The sequence below is a fragment of the Seriola lalandi genome, unplaced genomic scaffold (assembly GCF_002814215.2).
Source record: "Seriola lalandi dorsalis isolate HSWRI2012SDOR001 ecotype SW California unplaced genomic scaffold, Sedor1 jcf7180002054901, whole genome shotgun sequence".
NCBI classification, from domain to species: domain Eukaryota; kingdom Metazoa; phylum Chordata; class Actinopteri; order Carangiformes; family Carangidae; genus Seriola; species Seriola lalandi.
Window position 1 is genome coordinate 906,821 of NW_019525453.1, and position 21,127 is coordinate 927,947.

At 39.1% G+C, this 21,127-nt stretch overlaps 1 protein-coding gene across 2 annotated transcripts; it reads left to right on the forward strand.

Annotated features, from left to right (window-relative positions):
- The first annotated feature begins 1,344 nt into the window (after positions 1–1,344).
- On the forward strand, positions 1,345–15,901 carry trdn (triadin). Of its 2 annotated transcripts, XM_023430195.2 has the most exons (6): positions 1,347–1,734; positions 6,743–6,941; positions 9,501–9,542; positions 14,153–14,200; positions 14,597–14,743; positions 15,576–15,901. In XM_023430195.2, the coding sequence occupies exons 2-6, from the start codon at positions 6,755–6,757 to the stop codon at positions 15,596–15,598; spliced, it is 447 nt and encodes a 148-aa protein (XP_023285963.1). In that variant the 5' UTR covers positions 1,347–1,734; positions 6,743–6,754; the 3' UTR covers positions 15,599–15,901. The 2 variants fall into 2 exon arrangements, with proteins under 2 accessions (XP_023285964.1, XP_023285963.1); XM_023430196.2 differs by lacking the exon at positions 9,501–9,542 and having other exon boundaries at positions 1,345–1,734.
- Positions 15,902–21,127: the final 5,226 nt, after the last annotated feature.

Sequence of the window (21,127 nt, forward strand, 5' to 3'; positions counted from 1 at the left end):
AATAGGATCCTCCAACCACCCCACTCCCTCCCTCCCCTCCCCCCGCTGTTGCGCTCATCATCACACAGGCTGTGCTGTGAAGGTGGAGAGATGTGGCGGTGGTGCATTTGCGACAATAAAAAAATAAAAGAAATTTGAAGGCGTGGCGGCTATGATTTAGCAGTGGCGGTCCGCCACTGCTAAATGAATGTAGAGGAAACACTGGATTTTGTTAAAACAGGGAAATTTCCCAATATAATGATGAACTTTTATGGTGACAGTCATACACTGACATACATTTAAGATGATAGTATTTTAAAAAGTTAAATAAACATAAAGTAATTTTTGTGGAGTCCTTAAATATCTCCTACATACTGTGCATGGTCTCTCAGAGAATAGGATCTGAATTTTGTGTGTGTGTGCGCTTGTGTGTGTGTGTGTGTTCGTTCCCCAGCCCTCAGCCCCCTCTGTACGCCCTACATATAAAGCAGTCCAGTCCAATGTTAACACCAGCTGCTGTCTGTATCTCTAATTATAGCCTCTGCAGTGCAGGCTCCCAGGGCAAGACTGGGGGTCAGGTTACTCTTTCCCACTGCTCTCGCGTAGACACACACACACCCTCCTTTAAACTGGGCCTCAAAAACAGGTTCTGACGGGGCTTAAAAACTCACATGGGGCTGAACGAGATATTTATTCGCTTATTTACTCCTCACTTTGACCTCTGTTTGACAAGAAGGGGCACTTAGGAGAAAATATGTTTCCTTGGGAGGAAGTGCAGGAAGAGTTAGAAGACTTGGAGGTTTAAAGTTCCAAGTACTTTATTGTCGAAGTCGTTGTCAAGGGCACACAGTGAATATGTTTTGGTCTCTAGACTAAGTCTTGATAAAACTACTAGTACTGTTGTCATTGGGGGACCCATCAGTCACTTAATATTATCAAACCATATTAGAACATGGTGAAACGAATGAATGAAAAATCAGATTACAGTTGTAAGGGGATTGATATTTTTGAACAGGTCAGTAGGAATGGAGTTATGAGCCTCTCAGAGGAGGAAACACTGGTGCAACAGCTGTTAGCTGGCTCTGCCTACATTATTATACCCTGATTAATAAGCTCTGTGTTTCTGCGCCACATAGCACAGGAGACTTTTAGACCTTTATCTCCTCACTTTATTCTTTCCCCCTTTCCCCTCCATCCTTTGATCTTTTGTCCTCTCCGTTCTCCCTTCACTCATTCTCTGCTTTTGAAATTTCTGCCTCCCTCTCTCCCTCCCTCCCTCCATTTCTTTATCTCTCTATTTTGGACCCTCAGAGGGGGCAGGCTGACTCTCAGTGGGTCAACCCCTTCGCCCTTCTTCTCTCTATCCGTCTCTCTCTTTCTGTCTCACTCTCTCCAACAACTTCACCAGCTAGGAACAGAATCTCAAAAGCTTTGGCTCAAGAATTCCATGGACACAAATTTGAAACCTCCAAGAACAACTTTGAAAAATACCAAGAACAATATAAAGTGAAAGATTGTTCACTGGATTTCCGTCATTTTTCTCCTGTGGGGTAGTTTTAGTGTATTTTTAGACTCTGGTGTGATCTGTTTTTTTGCTGACGGATTTGAGTGTTACCTCCATTATCTTTTCTCACGTTCAACTGGGGCCAAAGAGGATTTAACGAAGGAGTTACATGCTTGTTTCTATGGTAACACTGCATTTCTCTGAGCCTTTTAAGGACTGAAGGTTATCACTGAACATCCAGCAAGTCCAAGGTATGCTAGAAATCCATTTCACTCTGGCTGAACTTTATAATAATGATCTGCTGGTGTTACTGAATGCAGGAGGTCAATGACCAGTCCATGCAGTTCTTTTTTCTCACTGTCATCTGAAATACCTTTTATAGGTCTATATGTACAGGAGGACTGTAGGAATATTAATGTTCTGGTCAAATAAGCCATAAACCAGACTATTTGCACTATGATCTTATACCACATGTAAGCTACAGTATAGGCTCTTGGCTCCTGTTAATAATTCATAATTTCCTCACTGTTGCTTTGAAGTGTAAAAGTGAGAGAAATAAACTTTAAAAATCAAATTTTTTACCTTCCTGAATAAATGCAACACCGTGCTCTGTTGCTTTGTTTCCACTTCCATAATGGTGGTATAATGCTGCACTTTTTTTGTTACATCAAATACATGACAACTGTTATCTCAAAATTTTACAGAAAATCAGTTTAGTTTAATGAATGAATAATTGAATTATCAGTTTAAATTGATTGAAAAAGCATAATTTTAACTCATTGGCCCTGGTCTGGACTTTTACTCTTCAATCTTCTGTGAATCTGTTAAACTAGTGATTCCTTTTTGGCTTGTGAGCCCTTAAAATGAAATAAATATCTGTATGTCCCCCATGATTTTTGGAAGCCTGAAGAGTTGAAAGTATCCAGTATTTCAGAAGAAAAAAAGATGTATTTTTCTTTCTTTTACCTTATATCATCTTGTTATCTCTCTGATGTGTCTTTGGGATTCTTAGGCCGTCCCAACCCCCAGGTTGGGAACAGCTGCATTTGAAAATATTCGCTCTGATGTCGAGACGATCAACCATCTTTTTTTTTTTTTTTTATATCTTTTTCCCCTTTTTTGTCTGACTGTCATCTGGTAATTGCTTAAATGTAACCAAGAGGAATAGTTGACTGAAAGACTGATTTGGTTATGTACATATAAACCGCACTTTACACATATGAGAACATACTGAATTCTGACAAATGATTTCTTTGATCAGCTTATTCTGTTACAAGAGAATGGGTTATGTTTACGCTGAAGGGTCACAAGATGATTAATTGGAGAAGACAGAAGACAAAAAACAAAATACTGCTAAACAAATTTGTACTTGTTTGTCTTGGCTTTCTCTCATCTTGGGTTTTTGTTAAATATGTCAGATCGTTTTATCTGGTAGGGCCTCAAAACAGTTATTTAGATAAAACCAAAGAAGTTTAGAACTAGACTGTTTTTGTAAGGGGTCACAAACCATAAAGGTTGGAAACCACTGGTATAAACTGTTATTAGAAACTGCAATTTCCCACTGAAATGTAGTGCATTAAAACAAATGAAGAAATGTAAGTACCTCAGAATTGAACTTGATTTAACTTTCTACCACTGGTAATGATATCCAGCAAGATTGCTTTATAAGCAGCACCATACCTATTTGTCAGAAAGGTGGTGTACTCCTAACAAATGGGGATGCATTTAATGGTTCACCCTCTTGACCGTGCCTTTGTCACCTTCCATTTGCCCTCAAATGCCGGTTCGTAGCCTTCACCCACATCGTTCTAATTCTGTTCATTCCTCTGGTGTGGAGGAGGAGGTGGCAGCAGCAGTTGTTTGTGTGAGTGTGTGTGTGTGTGTGTGTGTGTGTTTGTTTGTGTGTTAAGCTCAGCTCAGCACTTGATGGTAACAACAGGTGGGCTGGGTCAGCTGGTTTGGAAAAGAGCACAGTCAGACCCGTAAGGTAAAAATATTTGCAGACAGTGACTCCCTCTTTGATAAAAACATAAGAGAATTACACTGTAATTACATGGTTTGGCGAAGAATGTGAGGTTGGACTGGACAGTGCAGCATTTCCCCCGTTCTGTCTGCTGTGCTCCAGCCGTCTGTCATTGTAACATCGTGACTGTTTTACCTGCTCTGGATCAATATGCCGGCCTGACCAGCCGCTGCCAAGGCTTCAGGAGATCAATGGCTTTTATATCACACGCGCACAGAAACACTCTTGGCTCTGCCTCCTAACTGACACACACGCACCAGTTGTTGTTCACCAGATCAATGGTTAGCTTTCTTGAGTCAGACGCACAAATGCACACTCAAGTGTGTGTGTGGACAGAATTATGTTAAATTGATCTTGTAGTTTGTTATCTGAATGCAGCAACAGAAAGGTCAGTCTAATACCAGCAACTGAATCAAAACACATCAATACTTCACATTATACAACCATCCTGGGTGACATATATCCTACACAGAAGAAAGAAAGAAAGATAGATAGATAGATAGATAAAGTGTGATATAGCAGGTAAATCCAGCCATGCCCACGTGCGCTTGCTTATTGAATCTAGTTATACTACTTGTAACTACATTCGCTGCTTAAGAGTTTGCAGTCCAGTAAACATTCTTTTGGGTGCACAGGCTCCAAAATAGGCTATAATATGGACAATTTACTCAAGTGACTGGGTTTCACTCACAAGAATTAGTGGATATAGTGAGGGAAAAAATGTAACCTGAATTGTGCCTTGAGATTTATTATATAATGAGGAGTCAGAGGGACAATGTCACAGAGTTTCCATTAATTGGCAATGGATACGAGGACCATTAGAGTCCAAACCACCGCCTAATTCTGTCAACCAGCCTGTCATAATGAATGGGGTTAAGTGCTTCAGCTGGACCAGCACAGAGCATACAGGACTCTCATGGATCTGCATCCCTCAGGACCTCATTAATAGTCTTAAGAAGGACATATTTCTTCCAAATGAGTCATTCCTGTTTTAATTCAGAGCTCCACACCAGAGTAAATATATCTCTTTACTTCTGCAGATAAGATGCGTGAGAGGCAGGCAGCGAAACAGAAGGAAAAATAAATCATCTCAGGCGTTCCATCACACCACGCCACGTAATGAACACAAACAACCGAACGCGGCCACGTAATCATGTTACGGCACACAAGCCCCACTGCCATACAATGATGAAAACTTTCTTTAAAGAAGTCATTTGTCAAAGTGAGATAGAATTTAATCTCCTCGTCACCTCAGGTAATCTCTGTCTGTCTTTCTCTCTCCTTGCTCTCTCTCACTCTTTCCCCCTCGTGCTCGTCTCTTCTCTCCACATCCTTCATCCTCATCCTCTCACAAAGAAAAAAATTAGAGAACATACTTGAATGATTCACTGACATCCATGTGAATAAACAGCTGCCGTGCGCATCTATCAAATTCATTGGTAACATGAATGCAAAAGACATACCTGTTGTACTGAAGATATTATTATCATATAATGAACAGATTGAAATTAAACAAATTGGGCTCAGTGGTGAATTAATGGATGCAAAGGCCTGAAGGCAAACTGAACCTTACACTGCCACAATACTCCCAAGGTTTCTGTAATTAGTGTGAATTGTTTCTCTAGCTTGGTGTTGATGCTGATTATATTTTAATGTGTCCTTATGGTACCAGACAACCTAAGTAAGGCCCTTTAATTTCTACAGATTTTCTTTTATAGATATTGACTTAAATAGTGATGTCAGCGATTCTTAAAAAAAAAAAAAAAAAAATTAAAAATACTGTTTCATCAAAAAATACACACTGTGGGATCTGTGTCATTTCATGGACAACAGGGACAAGATGACATTAAAGTTAAAAGAGCATATTGTCAAAAGATGATGGCTACACACCCACATATAGTCCCAAGAACTTTAAAGTGGGATTGCAAAAACTGTACACATAAAGGTCAGTTTAGTCACCATGGGGACTACTACTCACCCTGAGAAAACAGGTCTAATCTTCTTCTGTAGCTCTAATTTATTTTCCCCATTATGTTGTGATGGGAAACGTTATTGCCGTCTGGATTTTTTTTTTTACAGGCAAGGTTTTTTTTTCGTTTTGTTTTTTTTTGAGTGAAGCGAGTGCCACATTTTTGTACCACACGCAGGCCATTGCGAGGTGGTTGCGGTAGAGGCAGGGTGTACAAAGACTTTGACCTTGGAGACTAGTGTTTGTGTCCTGAGTCCTGCATATGAAAGGGTTTAGCCACCAGAAGCACTTTGGTTAAGGTTAGGGGAGGATTGTAGTTTTAATTAAATGTTAATACAGTGAATACATCGTGTCTGGTTCTTCAACTATCTGTGGAATTTTTCATTATCAAACCCAGACCACAATCTTTCCCTAATGTTAATGTTAAGTGCTGTGAGAGTTTAAACATAACCATTAAAAGTTTAATCCTGCTTTAGCTGCTGAGAGTCGATACTGTACTGCAAACGTGGATAGGAAAATGAAATACATGGTCAGTGAACATTTTGCTGATACGTTCAGTATCAGTATTTTGCGACGTGCAAGGTATGTGAATTAACAAAGTTTCCTTACTGGGGGCAGCTGTGGCTCAGGAGGTAGAGCGGGTCACAAAATCGGAAGGGTGGTGGTTCGATCGCGGCTCCTCCAGTTCCCATTGGTGTGTGAGTGTGTGGGTATGGTAGAGAAGTGCTATATGAGTAGGAAAAAGCCCAGTATGAATTTGTGTGTGAATGGGTGCAGGGCTTCCATTGAAAAACGCTTTGAGTGGTCGATAAGACCAGAAAAGTGCCATAAATGTGCAGTCCATTTACCATTCATTGTTAATGAAAAAGTAACATAATGTATTCGGGCAGCATTATGTTTCCTTCAAAACATATTTGCTGTTGCAGATTAGAAGCATATAAACATAATTTCAAGGAGACAGCGTTGCTGGAGGAGCTGTGCAAAGTCTAAGAAAAAATAACCTTGGGCTTGAAGACGTTGAATATAGAACAGGAACTCTGCATTATAAACTGCAGGTGTGGGATATGCTGATCAAAACAAAAAGCAAGCTCACTAAATGATTGTTTAAATTAGTTTTAAGAGTTCACTGATGCTTTTATTTTTCAAAAACTGTCATGGTTAAAACTTGATCTAGTTCTGCATTTTATTTAGTTGAAAACTAGAAAGTATTTCCTTTAGTAAATCCCTTACTTGTTTTACTCCCTCTCTTCCCTTCTCCTGTCCTCAGCTCTCTTCAACAATGAGCAGTCAGACCAACGCCAGGGAGGCCGTCCCTTCAGCTCGGAGCAATGAGAGGACATTTTTGGATGATGTCATCTTAACCTTTACTTCACCGATGGCCTGGCTGCTGGTTGTGGCTCTGATCATCACGTGGTCGGGCGTAGCCATTGTTCTGTTTGATCTGCTTGATTATAAGACTCTAGCAGGTAACAAGAATTAATATTTAATTTATTTTTTTGCACTTTCATTTTTGTTATTATCATTTTTACCATTCTACTATGGTTATAATTCCATAAAAATGTGATTATAATATACTTGTAATATTTTACAATAATGACATTTTCCTCCCACTCATGCATTACCCATTTTCACATTTCATTCACACATCCATATTTCATCCGAGCATTGGTCAACAGCCTTTCAGACATTTTTGAAGCAGACTTCAAAAGTGGACGTGCTCTCATGAAGGTCGTCATTTTCAGCAACGTCCAGGTGTCAAATTACGGGACACACACCATCTCATTTTTCTTTTCAACACATGTTAATAACACTGCACTACAACATCTGTGCTGCGTTAGACACTGGTTGTATTTAAAGCAACACATGGTGTGTTTCCGGTCACTTGACGGACAAATGTATTGAAAATGACGGACTGTCTTTAGGAGGGCATTTTCTCACACTCACACATTCACTTAGCCTCTAACATTTGACAGTTTATGTACCAGTGTAGTAATACAGCTGCGTACATGCTGAGATCTTTCCACTCCTCTTCATTTTCACTTAAATGACTCATGCACTTAAAGAATGGATTGAAGGGGCACTTCCTGGTGTTAACATGCATACTAATAACACAGTCACAGGGGTTAATCAGTCCTCATTTTGATTAAAACGTTAGGGAGTTAAGTTGAGTAATTTCTCTTGTATGAAGTTCTTTAAAATTCCATACATTGACTGTTGCAGCTCGACAGAATCTGAGAGCGGCTTTATTTCCTCATATATTTTTAATCCTATTATCTCCAGCCCATGATTTAATTGTCTTGAGTGATCAAATTTCATTTTCTGTGATCACGCTTTAATTACTTCATTGTCATGAGATAACAGAAAATGAATTTCCCTGAGATTGCAACTGGGATAGTGATTGATTAAAGTAAATGCAGCAGTCAAGATCTCTCCTTCAAACATGTTCGGTTCTGCTTGAGACTGTCTGCTCACTGGCACCATGATCAGGCTTACAAAGCTCTACAAACCCATTAAGTTATATCTCGAGATAATAAGAAACGTCTGTTTGCAAAGTAACGGTATGACAAAGAAAGAGCAACAGCGGCACTCTCAAATTCATCCATGCTGTAGCTACTGCAGCTTATTGTTTTATTTCTGTAAACATAGAACCTGGGTTGATTTCCCCAGAAATCAGAAGACTCAAAAATAACATAGCTGTACAAAAGAATTTGCTGTTATTATTTATTTTAATGAGCCAGACTAAAGAGTTGCAATTATTCCTGTATATTTCAATGACAGTTTCATCATTTTCTCTATTGCTTTAACTGAGCTATTACAAAAGCATCAGATTATTAGTGTGCATGTTATCTTTGTAATTCATTTTGCCCTGAAAAAAGTTAAGTATGTAATTATCACAAATTCAGGTCTTTTAAGGAGCTATTTGTAGTTTTGCTACTGCTACATAGCTAACGTTAGCATTCACAGCTGTTTACTTACCAGTCAAGAAGAAACGTTACAAGTTCAGCATCAAACTTCATTCCTTTACTCACCAAGTGCTGTCTCCAGCAGTGGAAAACAACCCTCTTGTTTTGCTTCTATTTGTATCTCTTCTTTTCTTGTACTCAAGTTAGCATACTAACCAACTAGCCACAGTAAACCTCTTGTAAACACAATGGCTGAGGCTCATGCCAAGAGTGGTAAGTAAACAGCTGTTAATGCTAATGTTGGGTATGTAGCGATAGCAAAACTTACAAATAGCTCCTTGAGCAGTATGTAAAAGGACGGTAGGTTGCAGTTTCACCTCAGCTACAAGTAATTCTATGGCAGCTGAGCATCCTTTGATATGATGCAGGTATCCTTCAGAGACAACAATATTATTTGGCACAAAATTTACTTTCCCAATTAGTTAAATTAATCTTGTAAATGTTTTAGTCAGTGGCTTAGTCTAGTTTAGTCAGCAGGTCAGCTGAACATGCAAAATGTGAAATTAGTCTACAAGCATTTAACATACAGAATATAGTAAAATTTCAAATAATAGATGAATAATCAATATTTGTTTGGGTTTAAATTGGGCTTGCCTTTCAAGGACAGAAATTTCTAGTTTCCCTAAATTTTGTAACTAATTTTATTTTTCTAGGAACAGTAAAGCAGCATGCATTGTAGTGATCTAAATAGATCTGACACACAAAGGTCAAACTGCCACCGATCTTCCAACCACACAAAAGAAAATCAATCACTTTGATTTTGTCACAGAGCTGGTGTATTTCAGTGCTCAGTTAATTTACTGTAATAACGACCTTTCTGTCAGTTCCGCTCATATCTGTTCTTTATCACTCCCACCACTCCCACAGCTACACATCCACATACATTGGCACTATCCTACAGTGTAAGGATAGTCCTGCTTCACACATCCAACACGCTCATCTTTAACACTTCTCCCAACTCTCCTCCTTTCTCCACCCCCCCACCCCCCACCCCCCTCCACTCGCACTCCTTCACCTCTTCTCCATCCTCATGCTGTCCATCACCTGCCATCCCATCCAAAGACTATACATCATACTGTGACGACCCCGTGTGTTTATCTCCTGGTAAAAACATCAACGAAACCACTAACAGTTTAACTGCGCTGTTTGCTTGCACTACAACAATGCCTGTGACAGAGCGGTCATGATGATCCTTGTCCATGTGTAGCCACGTATTTCAAATTGTGAGGCTCTGTATTTGATTTTTTTCAAGGGTAAATCAACACTAAACCTAGCGCTCTCAATTTGTGGAAACCTGCTACCAACAAGTGTTTTACACCATCTGTCAAAAGCTAAACATCTGCTGTGATCCATGATACCACTGATGTGCCTGAACGTTTCAAATGACGAGCAGCGTAGCAACTCGTGTGGACAGTTTTTATCCTTTTATGCTTGAAAATTTCTCAAAGAAAACTATCCACAGCAAAATCTGTCACTTATTCTGCCTGGTCACAATTTTCTTTTTTTCTCTGTAGCCTATTGTGCTGCTTACTTCCCCCTGGCAGTTCCTCCTCACCTTAACAAGCTTGCTAACTGTCAGTTAGCAAGCTTGTTAGCTCGCTTGCTAATGAGATAGCGGGATTACACAGTTCTTTTTTTTTTCTTTTTTTCAAAGTCCTGTCTCATAGCTGGCTGCAAACCATTTGTCGAGCAGGTTATACTAAATAAAAGATAAAGGTTCAACACATCTATACATTTTAAGCTCTTTGGCTCTTCATTCCCTCAAAGGTCAACACTGTCAAGGCCTGCTACTGATCAACAATGCAAATTCACAGGTCAAAGTTCACTAAGGTTGGACTGGATTTGAATGTTTCTGTTGGGTTTTGTGTTTCTTAGAAGAGACATTGGGTTGACATGAATCTTGCAGTAATTCACTGTTCATTCTCGACCTTGGTGAGACTAGCTTACTCGCTTGCTAGCTTAAGTGATTCTGTGTTGATTTGCCCTTTGAGAATTGTTTCCTGATATAAAGCTTCTCTTAATTTACTTTTTCACTAGACTGCTTTCTTGTTCTGGTCTGCTGTCAGCTGCGAGCAGCCTGTGTGTATCAAGCCTCTCGGCTACAGATGGATGGCAAATTAATGGAGAAACAACATTAAGTTTAGAAAGGTGTTTGGCCACCACAAGCCTCCAGAACGGCTTCGGTGCTTTGATCCTACAAGTCTTTGGATCTCTTCCAGAGGCATTCAACAGCATACTTCAAAACTATTTCCCCTCATTTGGTGTTTTTATGTATGTTTATATGGAAGAATCTGCATTCATTATGTTTTATATATATATATATTTTATTTATTGGGGCTTTTATTTAATTTGTCACCAGTCTGTGTGTTAATGTGCCTGTGTGCTGCATTACTGGTGTGGAATTGCATGTGTGTCTGTGTTTTCTCTGGACCTGCTAACAGTTCTCGGTAACAAAGAAGTTGTGTGATACAGAGTCTTAAAATAGACATCTAGGTAATGGGTATAACTGTTGTGTCTCATGACACACAGTAAATCCGGCCTGTAGCGATTTCTAATTGAATCATTTGTGCAATTTTGCAGGTTTATTGTCTTGTGACCGCTGACATTGACAAATATGTTCAAGTTGATGTGGCAAACATGATAATCCAAGAAAACTTTAACAGAAAATGTAATACAGAGTCACTGCGACGGATTCATTCATCGCCCACATCTCACGCAGAGTTATCAGTAAAAGTTAAATATCCTCTCTCTCAGTCAAGGAAACATTTCTCCCAGGGCTAAGGATAGTCCTGAAGTGAGGAGGAAATGCACATAATGAGCATGTGTACCCTGTACATTGTAGTTATCTTCCATTTCCTGAAGCAAATATTTGCAAGTTGACAATGACAAAATGCTGGACTGCATTTTTAATCACAAGTCTTTTCTCCCACCATGACATTTCAATAAAGGCCAGTGTGTGTAAGGGAAACGGCATGAAGACATTTTTGGACAATAAAGAAGAAATGCAATTCTCCGTGTTGTAGGAGAGCAGAGAGTTTGTGTGCGCGTGCGTGTGTGCGTGCGTGCAGAGAATAGACAGGCAAGGTTGCACCAGAAGAGGATTCAGATATAAAAATGTGGAGACATACTGAAAAATACAGTTATTCAGAGGAGATGAAAGCGGATTGTGTAGAAAGCAACAGGAAAAAATGCAGTTGTCAGAGAAAGAAAGGAGGTGGAGACAAAGATGCAGCATTGTAGACAGCGAGACTTTAATCAGTCAACTTATCAAACTGTTCTTCTCTGACAGAAAGACAGAGGCTCAAATGTGAAAATGAAAACTACTCAGATTGAGACAGGTGGAAATGTTGCAGGACGAACATGCAGGGTTTATTTGGTAGTTCAGACATTGCGAAGGAAGGAAGGGATGAGGAAGAAAGGAAGAAGCAGGAAAAAAGAGCAACAGGAAGGAAAAACAGCAAGGATGGAAGGAGGAATGAAAGGATAGGAAGGAGGCAGGATGGAATTGAAGAATGAAGGAAGGACAGAAAGAAGGACAAATGAAAAAAACAAGGAAGAAGGGAGAAAAAGAAGAAACGAAGAAAGAAAGAAATGTATCATTTAGCTTCTCTTATCCACCTCAGATGTTTCTCTTCCAGCTACTTTATGCTCTTTTCTTCTGAGGTTTTTCAGAGCCCCTCGGGTTTCCTCTTTTTTTTTATCTCTGCTGTGCAATTTGTATTTTTCATCTCTTTTCTTTGTGTTTTATCATTTTGATGTGGCTGCTAAACTATACCAGACTGAAAAACAAAGGCATAAAGGTATGCAGGAAGTGAGGAGAAGAGCGACATGAGATGAGAACATGAAAGTAAGACTGTGGGAGAAAATAGATTCAAAGAGAGAGTAGAGAAGAAAAGGGACATGGTAGGAATTAAAAGAAAGACGGGGGGGGGGGGGGGGGGGGGGTTGCCTTCTATTCCTGTAGTCTCTGGCTCTGTGTCTGGAGTGCCAATCAAAGAAATGTCAGTGCATTAAATGAAACAGTTGTTTATGAGGATCCATGAAATGACTCCTCTACACTGGGCAACAAACAGGCAAAAAGCTGCGAGAGGGAATATTAAAGAGATCCACAGAGACAACCAAAACAATGCATTTAGCACTTCAGAGCCAAGAGTCATCATAACACTGACGGAGTAGCGATGAATGTGCTAATTCACGTGTTCCTCAGAGAGACAAATGCAAAACACCTGCACTGCAGCGACAGCTATATGATCAGAGTTTGTTTAAACGCCACGAGCCAGAACATGTCGCTGAGAACAGAGTCATTACTTTCACGGCCAGAGCAGCTTACACCAAAGTAGAGGTATTATCTGGCTTATTACAGATACAGAGGAGCAGCTGAACATTTGGGCATTTGTGTGCACTCCGTATCAACTAAATATAAAATCAAAACACTTCTGTAAGTCAATACTACATGAAACAGATGCAGCAGCAGTTAGTTTTTAATGAACTGTTGAGGAAGCTGTGACACACACCCAGACTTCAAAGCAAATGAGAAAAAATGTGTTTCAGAGGCACTGAGTGCAGTCACGGGGACGATTCCACGGTTTCTAGCGCAGAGGGGTCAAAGTACAAAAGACTGACTAAGACTGAACATAATGATAATCATTTTTGTTCTAATTGTCTTGCTGCAAGGCTTTAAAATGCCTCATTTACCAGCGATGTATCTGTTAGCCGGTGAACCCTGACCTCACCTGTCTCCTGCAGCGTGTTCAACACCTGCGTTCAGTAATAAGTGTGCAAAGTCAAAAAGTTGCCTGAAAGAAGTGAGCCCACAATACACACAATAACACTCATGTATCCGTCAGTACGTTGGCTTTAGAAGTGACAGTTAATGGCTTCATTATTGGTCAGTGAATCATGTATCAGTTGTTTTACGTCAGTTATGGAGTCATTAAAATGAACAACTTTTGTTTAAAATATCCATGCCCGATAAGACATTAATTCTCTAGTAATTAATTAAATCATAAATAAAGGGCAATGAGTGTAACTTTCTAATTAGTCATCAAATTTGCAGTTGTTAATAAGTGATCAATATGTGTCACGGGTTTTCTCACTGTCTAATAAGCCAGTAGCAAAAGTGAGACATTCATTTAAATTACAAATGTTGACAATCCATCATTGAATGTCCTCTATAATTATCTATTAACTAATATACACATTTTAAATGTTAATAATGTGTTAAAGAATTGATTTGTTCCAGATGTTCTGCAGCTGTTTTCTTGATGGTCAGAGGCCAAACAGTCCATTGGTCTTTCTGATGAATTAAAGGTGGAAATATTAGTAAAAAACGAATTTAAAAAAATGTGCTGGAAATGTTGAAATGTTGCTGGAGAGCTGGTTGTGTTGTTGCTGTGTCTTGCTGTGTATTCATTCAGCATGTCCCCTGCACCGCAGAGAGATGAGTCCTAACATGTTCTGTACGATGAAAAGTGTGATTTTTCTTTTTATCATGTTGTTTGCATTATTGTAGTGAGGGAATAAATCCACTGATCATTGTTCTTCTGTTTGACTTTATCACTTTATGGGTTTTTTTTATGCAGTTATGTGTCATTTCCCCCCTCTTTGTTTCCCCAATCCCCCTTTTTCTCCCTTTTTCCCTTCTCTCTCTGCAAACTGTAACCTGCACTTCACATGACGCTGTCTCTGTTAATGTTCATGTGTCTCGCCGACAGGTCTCCCTCCTCCTTCTGCCATCGCTAAGAGAGGTTTGAAGGCTAGAGGCAAGAAGAAACGTCTAAGCCGTCACACATTTCACAGTCACACTCACTCCTTCATACTAACTTTAAATGTATATAAGTGTGTGTGTGTGTGTGTGTGTGTGTGTGTGTGTGAGCTCTAACAGCTGCATTAGGGTGAAGCAAATAATACACCTACACATACATTTCATATATACAGTATACAGTTTAACATAATTTAATACATGCTACCTTTGAGAAGCTTGTTGAGTTTCTGTTAACACTGTGTGTGTTTTTGTAACTGTAGTTTGCAGGTAAGTGTTCCTTATTTTGTCCGCCCCATGTTTACTTGTTGAATTCAACTCTTGTTAAAACATGTTAGGCCTAAATATATGATTATACACATACTGCACCACTCCTTATTTCTTCTTCTCTATTCAGGTGCTGTGCGTCCAATTAAATCAAGCCCTGTTGGAGTCCCTCAGGAGAGCACTGATTGGTTGGGGATGTTATGGACGTTTGCAGCCAGCTTGGTAGCTCCTGATGATGAGGAGGAAGGTATTCACCAGCTAACTGAAACCCTGACATGTAAGAAAACATCACCTCACACTAATCAACCATCTCATGTCGAAGGTGAAATCTCGAATAAGATGCTTATAGCTCCTGGATGGATTGCTGAACGGTCTCATGATCCATCCATGCTTACTCTACCTAAACATCTTGTTCAGAACATGACATTTACATGTACCAAATCATGAATGAAACTGAATCTAGAGGAACAGCAAATGTAGTGTAAATGTATTAAAAAGAAAACTATACATCCGGTCTCAAACTCCTGTTTTAATTGCAGATGCTCATTGCGATAACCCAGCCGGTGCAGATAATAGTAATGATGGAGCTGGAACGTAATCACTCACTGACTAACTGAGTTATAATGAATATGATGCCCTTGTAACTTGCAAAATTGTGGGAATACATTAAGCAGAAGATAAACTTCCCATCTTATCTTCTTTATTCAATTATCAAAACCATTCTTCCATTAAAAATACAGTTAATTAACTGTAATTAAAAACTTGAACTTTGGCACTTATGTTTATCGTAGCTCTCATGCAGACAGACCAGGAGAAAGACGTGAGTCAGAGTTATTGCATCAAGTGGGGGAGGCAGTTTCCGTTCAAGGCCATAACAGCAGGCAGTCAGAAAAATAAGAAAAACATCCTTCCTTTACACAGGCAGCATCATATTTAGTGCTTTATAGGTTTTGTAATATCGACCATGATGTTTTATGTATGTCAAGAGCATGTTTTCTCAGAGTTCGCATGTGTATCATTCTTCCTCACCTAATATTTATTCCTGCACTAACTTTGATTGATGAACTGCTGGGGCTGATGAATGTCTAATTTTCTCCTCTGTCATTCAGCTTTCCACTCTGAGGAGCTCTAAAAGAGAAGGTGGTAGAGGGAGGACAAAAACAGACAAGTAGGAAGAGCTGGAGAGAGGACGAGAAGGAGAGAAGAGACGTGTGGGTCTGACAGAGGTGGAAGAGAGAAGATAGAGAGGTAGAATGAGGAGGAGGATGTACATTCAATTCAATTCAATTCGATTCAATAAACTTTATTTGTCCCCAGGGGTCAATTAGAGTATATCACAGTATACAGTATATCAGAGTGATATTTCTTTCTGCTTGTCGGTTGTTAACTGGAATTTGATTAATAAAAACTGCTTATTTGGTCAGTTGGAACATCATTACAGTTTTTCTCAATGTTATTTTCTGGAGTGTCTGGCTTTGGTTTAATCATCGGTCCGAGATGATCAATGACTAACAGGGCCCCGAGTCGACATCAGCCAAGTTATGACGTAATAGCAACAACCTGCCGGGCAGGAGGATGAAGAGTTATGGCAGGAGGAAGCAGATATGGAGCAGATAAGAACCACCTCCCCTGTAGTGGGCCCCTCGAGTATCACACTGGGTGACTCCGACACTGAGCTTGAACATAAGAAGCAGATGGTGGTGTACAACAGAGAGAAAACACTAAACTGCAATTTGAGATAAGACTGGAATACCTGCAGTAAAAAGATCTGGAATAAAAGGTGAGTAAATAAGAAAAACAGTGGGCAAGCCTGAGCATAAGATCACCAGCAAGATATATGCACACCTCATATAGCCTCACATCAGCGTAGCAATTCAACATGCAACCAGGGCAAAACCAGGACTAAGAAATACAAATGATTAGAGCGGGAGCATCCTGGATCACTGACTGTATCAGCTGTTCCTTCAAATGGAGCAAGGATGAAAGAAAAGACTGAGGCAAAAAGACACCGGGTTGGTTGCCAGTCAATTGCAGGGCCAGCACCAGAGTCAAACACTTTCACAACAATGGACAATTTAGATTTTCCACTTCACATAAACGTGGTGTGTTTGAACTGTGGATCACCCCAAACAAATGGAGAGAGAACATGGAGAGTCTACGCAGGGACTGTGCGCTACTGAGCCTGAGATCATCCATAATCATACTTCATATAAAAATGCATCAGTTACTTAAAAACAAACCTCCTGAGTTCAAAGACGTAGAAGTTAGAGCTTAGAGAACTTAGAGTATCAAAAGTGAAATCATGCAAAATGGCCCCTGACACTGTTATTGGATCATTATTACTGATATTGATTATTGATTAGCATGTAAGATGCATGCTAATGTTAAAGCTGGTGGAGGTGCAGTATGTTTTGTGTAAAATCTTCATCTGAAAAGTAATTATATAGGTATTGAATAGTGGAGTTAAATGTCTTAAATCTAAGCATAAAAGGAGTAAATGCGCTTTCTTCTACTGTACAAAATTAGCCTGGAAACATGCATGGCATATGTTACATAACGTCTATTGTGTGCAAAACCAAATCCCATGAGTGTATCTTTCCAAGTCCAGCCGCATACTACTGAAGGCACAGCACCGCATCGAAGAAGAAAGTGACACAGACAACCTGACTCAGCTCAGCCTGCCACGTGATTGTTGCTCTTCCACCAAACATCAGCAGAGTTTTCACTTAACGTCAATAATTATCCTCAGGGCTTGAGACAAGGAACCTCATTCTTGATACTGAAAGTGTCTCAACCCGGCACTTCTGTCTGAATAACTAATGCAAGCGCAGGCACAGCAGAACAGAGGGAACATTTTTAACACCAACATTTCAGAGTCATTTTCCTCCTACACTTGCACATTTAGGCGAGTGATTTAAATGAGAAACCATAACCATGGTTTACTTCTTGTAAATTTCCGATGCTGGTGCTTGAGCAGCTGTAACATTGTATTACTGTTGTAATATAAAATTTTTTGAAGCTGCATAAATGGCAGTGTTTTTGTCATCTTTTTATGACTGTGTGATAACAGCAGCGAATCGTTTAGTGACCCTCGTAAAAGTTTGAGATAAGCACTTGATCCCGCTGAACGCTGAACAACATCTCTACTATGTCTCATCCTTGTTTTCTAGACAAATATATCTGCTCCTGCCTCTTCCTTCCTGATTATCCTCATTGTTGTCTGCAGCCTTTAATAGATGCATTTGTATAATTTACAAACTATAAAAAGGGTACATTAGATGTTAATTAAAATGAGCCTTGCTTGCAATCAGTATTGTGGGACTGTGTTGCTGACGTAATTAAATTAACATGAAATTAAAATGAAATCATAACTTTATTACTGCTCTAATGGGTTTTAACCACACTGAACATATCAGTGTAGCAGAAAATATCTGACTGTACTGGGAGTTGATTTAGTAAATTACATTATATCATGCATCCTCATATGCTCAGACCCTGCTTATCAAAAATATTTTAATTGAAATCATCAGCCAAACTTTCATATCACCGAAGATGTCTCCTGATACGATAAAAGGCAAAAGAGAAAAAAGCCATTAACCTCAAATCCTGTAAAGCATGTATTTCTTGATACAGCCATAGTGATCAGATAACATGAGTGAAGACCTTGTCGGAAAATATATACAGCACCTCAGATGTGACGAAAAAAGAGATGGAGATGGAGATGTTAACGAAAAGGAGGCCTTTGATTTGTGAACACAAACGCCGCTTCCACTCTGGTGATGGCAGCAATCAGACGATGGTTTGGCACAGAATTTAAGTAAAACGACTCACTACTGTTAATTAAACTTGATTGTACAAAAAATGCATTTACAAAAAGGTAACCCTTTAATTTACAGGTAAAGTCAGAATAATGCAAAGTTGTAGGAGTGTAATTAGTAGGAATTATGTAGTAAAATTGAAGCAGAGTAATGAGGGTTGGTTGGTAATTATATGGGAATTGTTATAGTAAGTAGTATAGCCCACATACAGGGTAAGACAGAAGGGCAGTTTCTGTATAAGCTACCTATAATATCGATAGCATCAATATCCCCTATGCACTATGGGGGTGAGACTGCAGTTATATACTGTAATGATAACTAATCTGTAACTTACTATTATTACCACATCCAGAGTTAGATTAGACTATTGATTCCAACTCTCATCTAAGTGTTTATTTATTTATTCATTAATTTCTTTATTTGGATCCCCATTAGGTTCCACACAGTGGTCACTAGTCCTCCTGGGGTCCACACACAAGTACAACAAATAAAACAATAACTAAAATCAGATTATATCAATAAATCTGAAAAAAAAAAAACCCAACCAAGCCAAAACATAGAAAATAATTAAAATAACTCCACATGTAAAACAATCAAAGTAACTTAGAATGAAAGCAAAAACAAAATTGTTAAATGCTACAAGAAGAAAATGAAAACAATCAAAGGAACAGAAACCACAACAGCATCTATATGAGATTCATCATTTTGTTTTTGGAACCTTTTGAAAGAAAATCTACTTTTGGTCTGTCTGATGTAGATAGCTGCGCATATTGCAAGCAGAACAAGCCCAAAAAAGAACAGTTGTCGTCATGGTATCTGTTGACTTGAGCTCACTTGACACATATTATACCCGTGACTAAAAAAACCTGCTTATACCTTTTTTTCCCCCCAAAAAAAGTGTGGTGTATTGATCTATATAAAATTTTGCACAAATAACACAAGACAAAATGTTTATTTTGCCTGTATAGTTATCCGTGATAGTGACATTTATGCATCCCACACACATTAGCTACAGACTATCTCTCTGCCAGGCTCACGTCTCGTCATCACAAAATGTCATTTTTACTCTGTGGTTTTTGTATTAAATAACTGATGCCGCTATAATTAGTGAGCGTCGACGTGGAAGACAGTTGCAGCTGTAGCAGTAGTGGAAAATAAATATTTTCTTGAGGTGTCTAAGCATTTGTTTTAAAGCAGTTTATATGTATTTGAGTATTGTATGTATGAGTATTTTGTTTCCAATTTAATCCAGCTCTCATGATAGAGAAGGGAAAAAAGAAAAGACAGGATGTTGTGGTCATGTGTAAAGAAGGTTCCTGTGCTGACTACATGCTGGGAGAGATCCTGCACTGGCCAGGACATGCTGGCAGAATTATAAGTCATCTGACCTGGAAACGAGTGCTGCAACCCCCCCGTGTAGCAGTGCTTCTCTACAGTTATACATCTCAAATACATGTTTTTTGCTCAGCATTTCAGCAAAGCGTGTAACCTACCTCCAGTAAAATCTTCAAATACGATGTTGAAGGTTAAAGGTTTTCGTTCGCTGGATTGTGACCAGAATCTCTCCATTTACTGCGCGAGGAAGATGAAGATCATCCTCCGTCGTTGTGGTGGTTTTCATTACTGGTATCAAAATGTAAATGGTATTCAATTTCACCAACAAGATAATGTGATCGGGTAAGGCCGGTTAATCTTTGAATAATTGACAAAAAACTGATACTAATATATACACACATACACACACACACACACACACACACACACACACACACACCTGCCTTTAGATTCCCGGCAGTGAATATCCATGAATAATGGATCTTAGTTTTCCCTGGCCTGAGGGAGAGGCTTTTAAACATAATTTGTTGCTTTAATTTATTTACACAACCTGGCAACCCTCGCCCTCAGGCTAGGTGCATTACACAGAACTGAACCATGTAGACACACACACACACACACGCACGCACGCTTGATAAAATGATAACATGCATATGACACACCACATCTACACCAGATATAACGCATGTATGCAAGGTATGCAAATTAAATCTCAGACATAATGTGTCTCACGCTGTCACAATGAAGCAGTGTTAGTTAGTGTTAAATATTCAATAAATGTGATAACAGATGTCACCATTGGTCTGCCAGCGTTCCATCAACTATCTGTCTCCAAGAAATATGTTTTTCGAAAGTTAATTGATAGATTTAATTTCCGGGGGAAAAAAAGAAAGAAAAAGATTGTATTAACTCATTTGTTTCCACAGCAGAGGTCAGGTGAAGTAGTTACATTTCAGGGTTCAACACTGACACACACACATGTTCGTGTTCGTCATTCACACTGAGCAAAGACACCTTAGGATTAGCACCAACAACCTTCTGATCACATCGGATTTCCCACCACAGTCTCATCAATCGTCAAAACTATTTGAATTGTTGGAATCTGTGGTTCAAATAACTTGAACTCCTCGTGTGATTGAACTGGGGTTGAGTAAAAAAAACAAAAAAAACAGCCCTTCTCTATTGTGCTAATCAAAGTGAATGAGAAAATATTGTAATTTATGAACACATGCAAAATTTTAAACAAACTTCATCACTCAGACGTGTCACAGTGATGAAAATAGAAATTAATGTTCATTTAACTCTAAAGTTCTCAATGGAAACCTTCTAAAATACTGTTCTAACAATCAATAAAGTACCCACTGTAAATTGCCCCGTGAAATTCGATTCATTAAAGAAAATGCTTGACATATTAAGACATGTTCATCATGTGAGAACACAGACATATCAGAAGGATTAGTTGGATTTGGGTCTTTTCACGGGTTTTACTGATAATAATAATTACATAA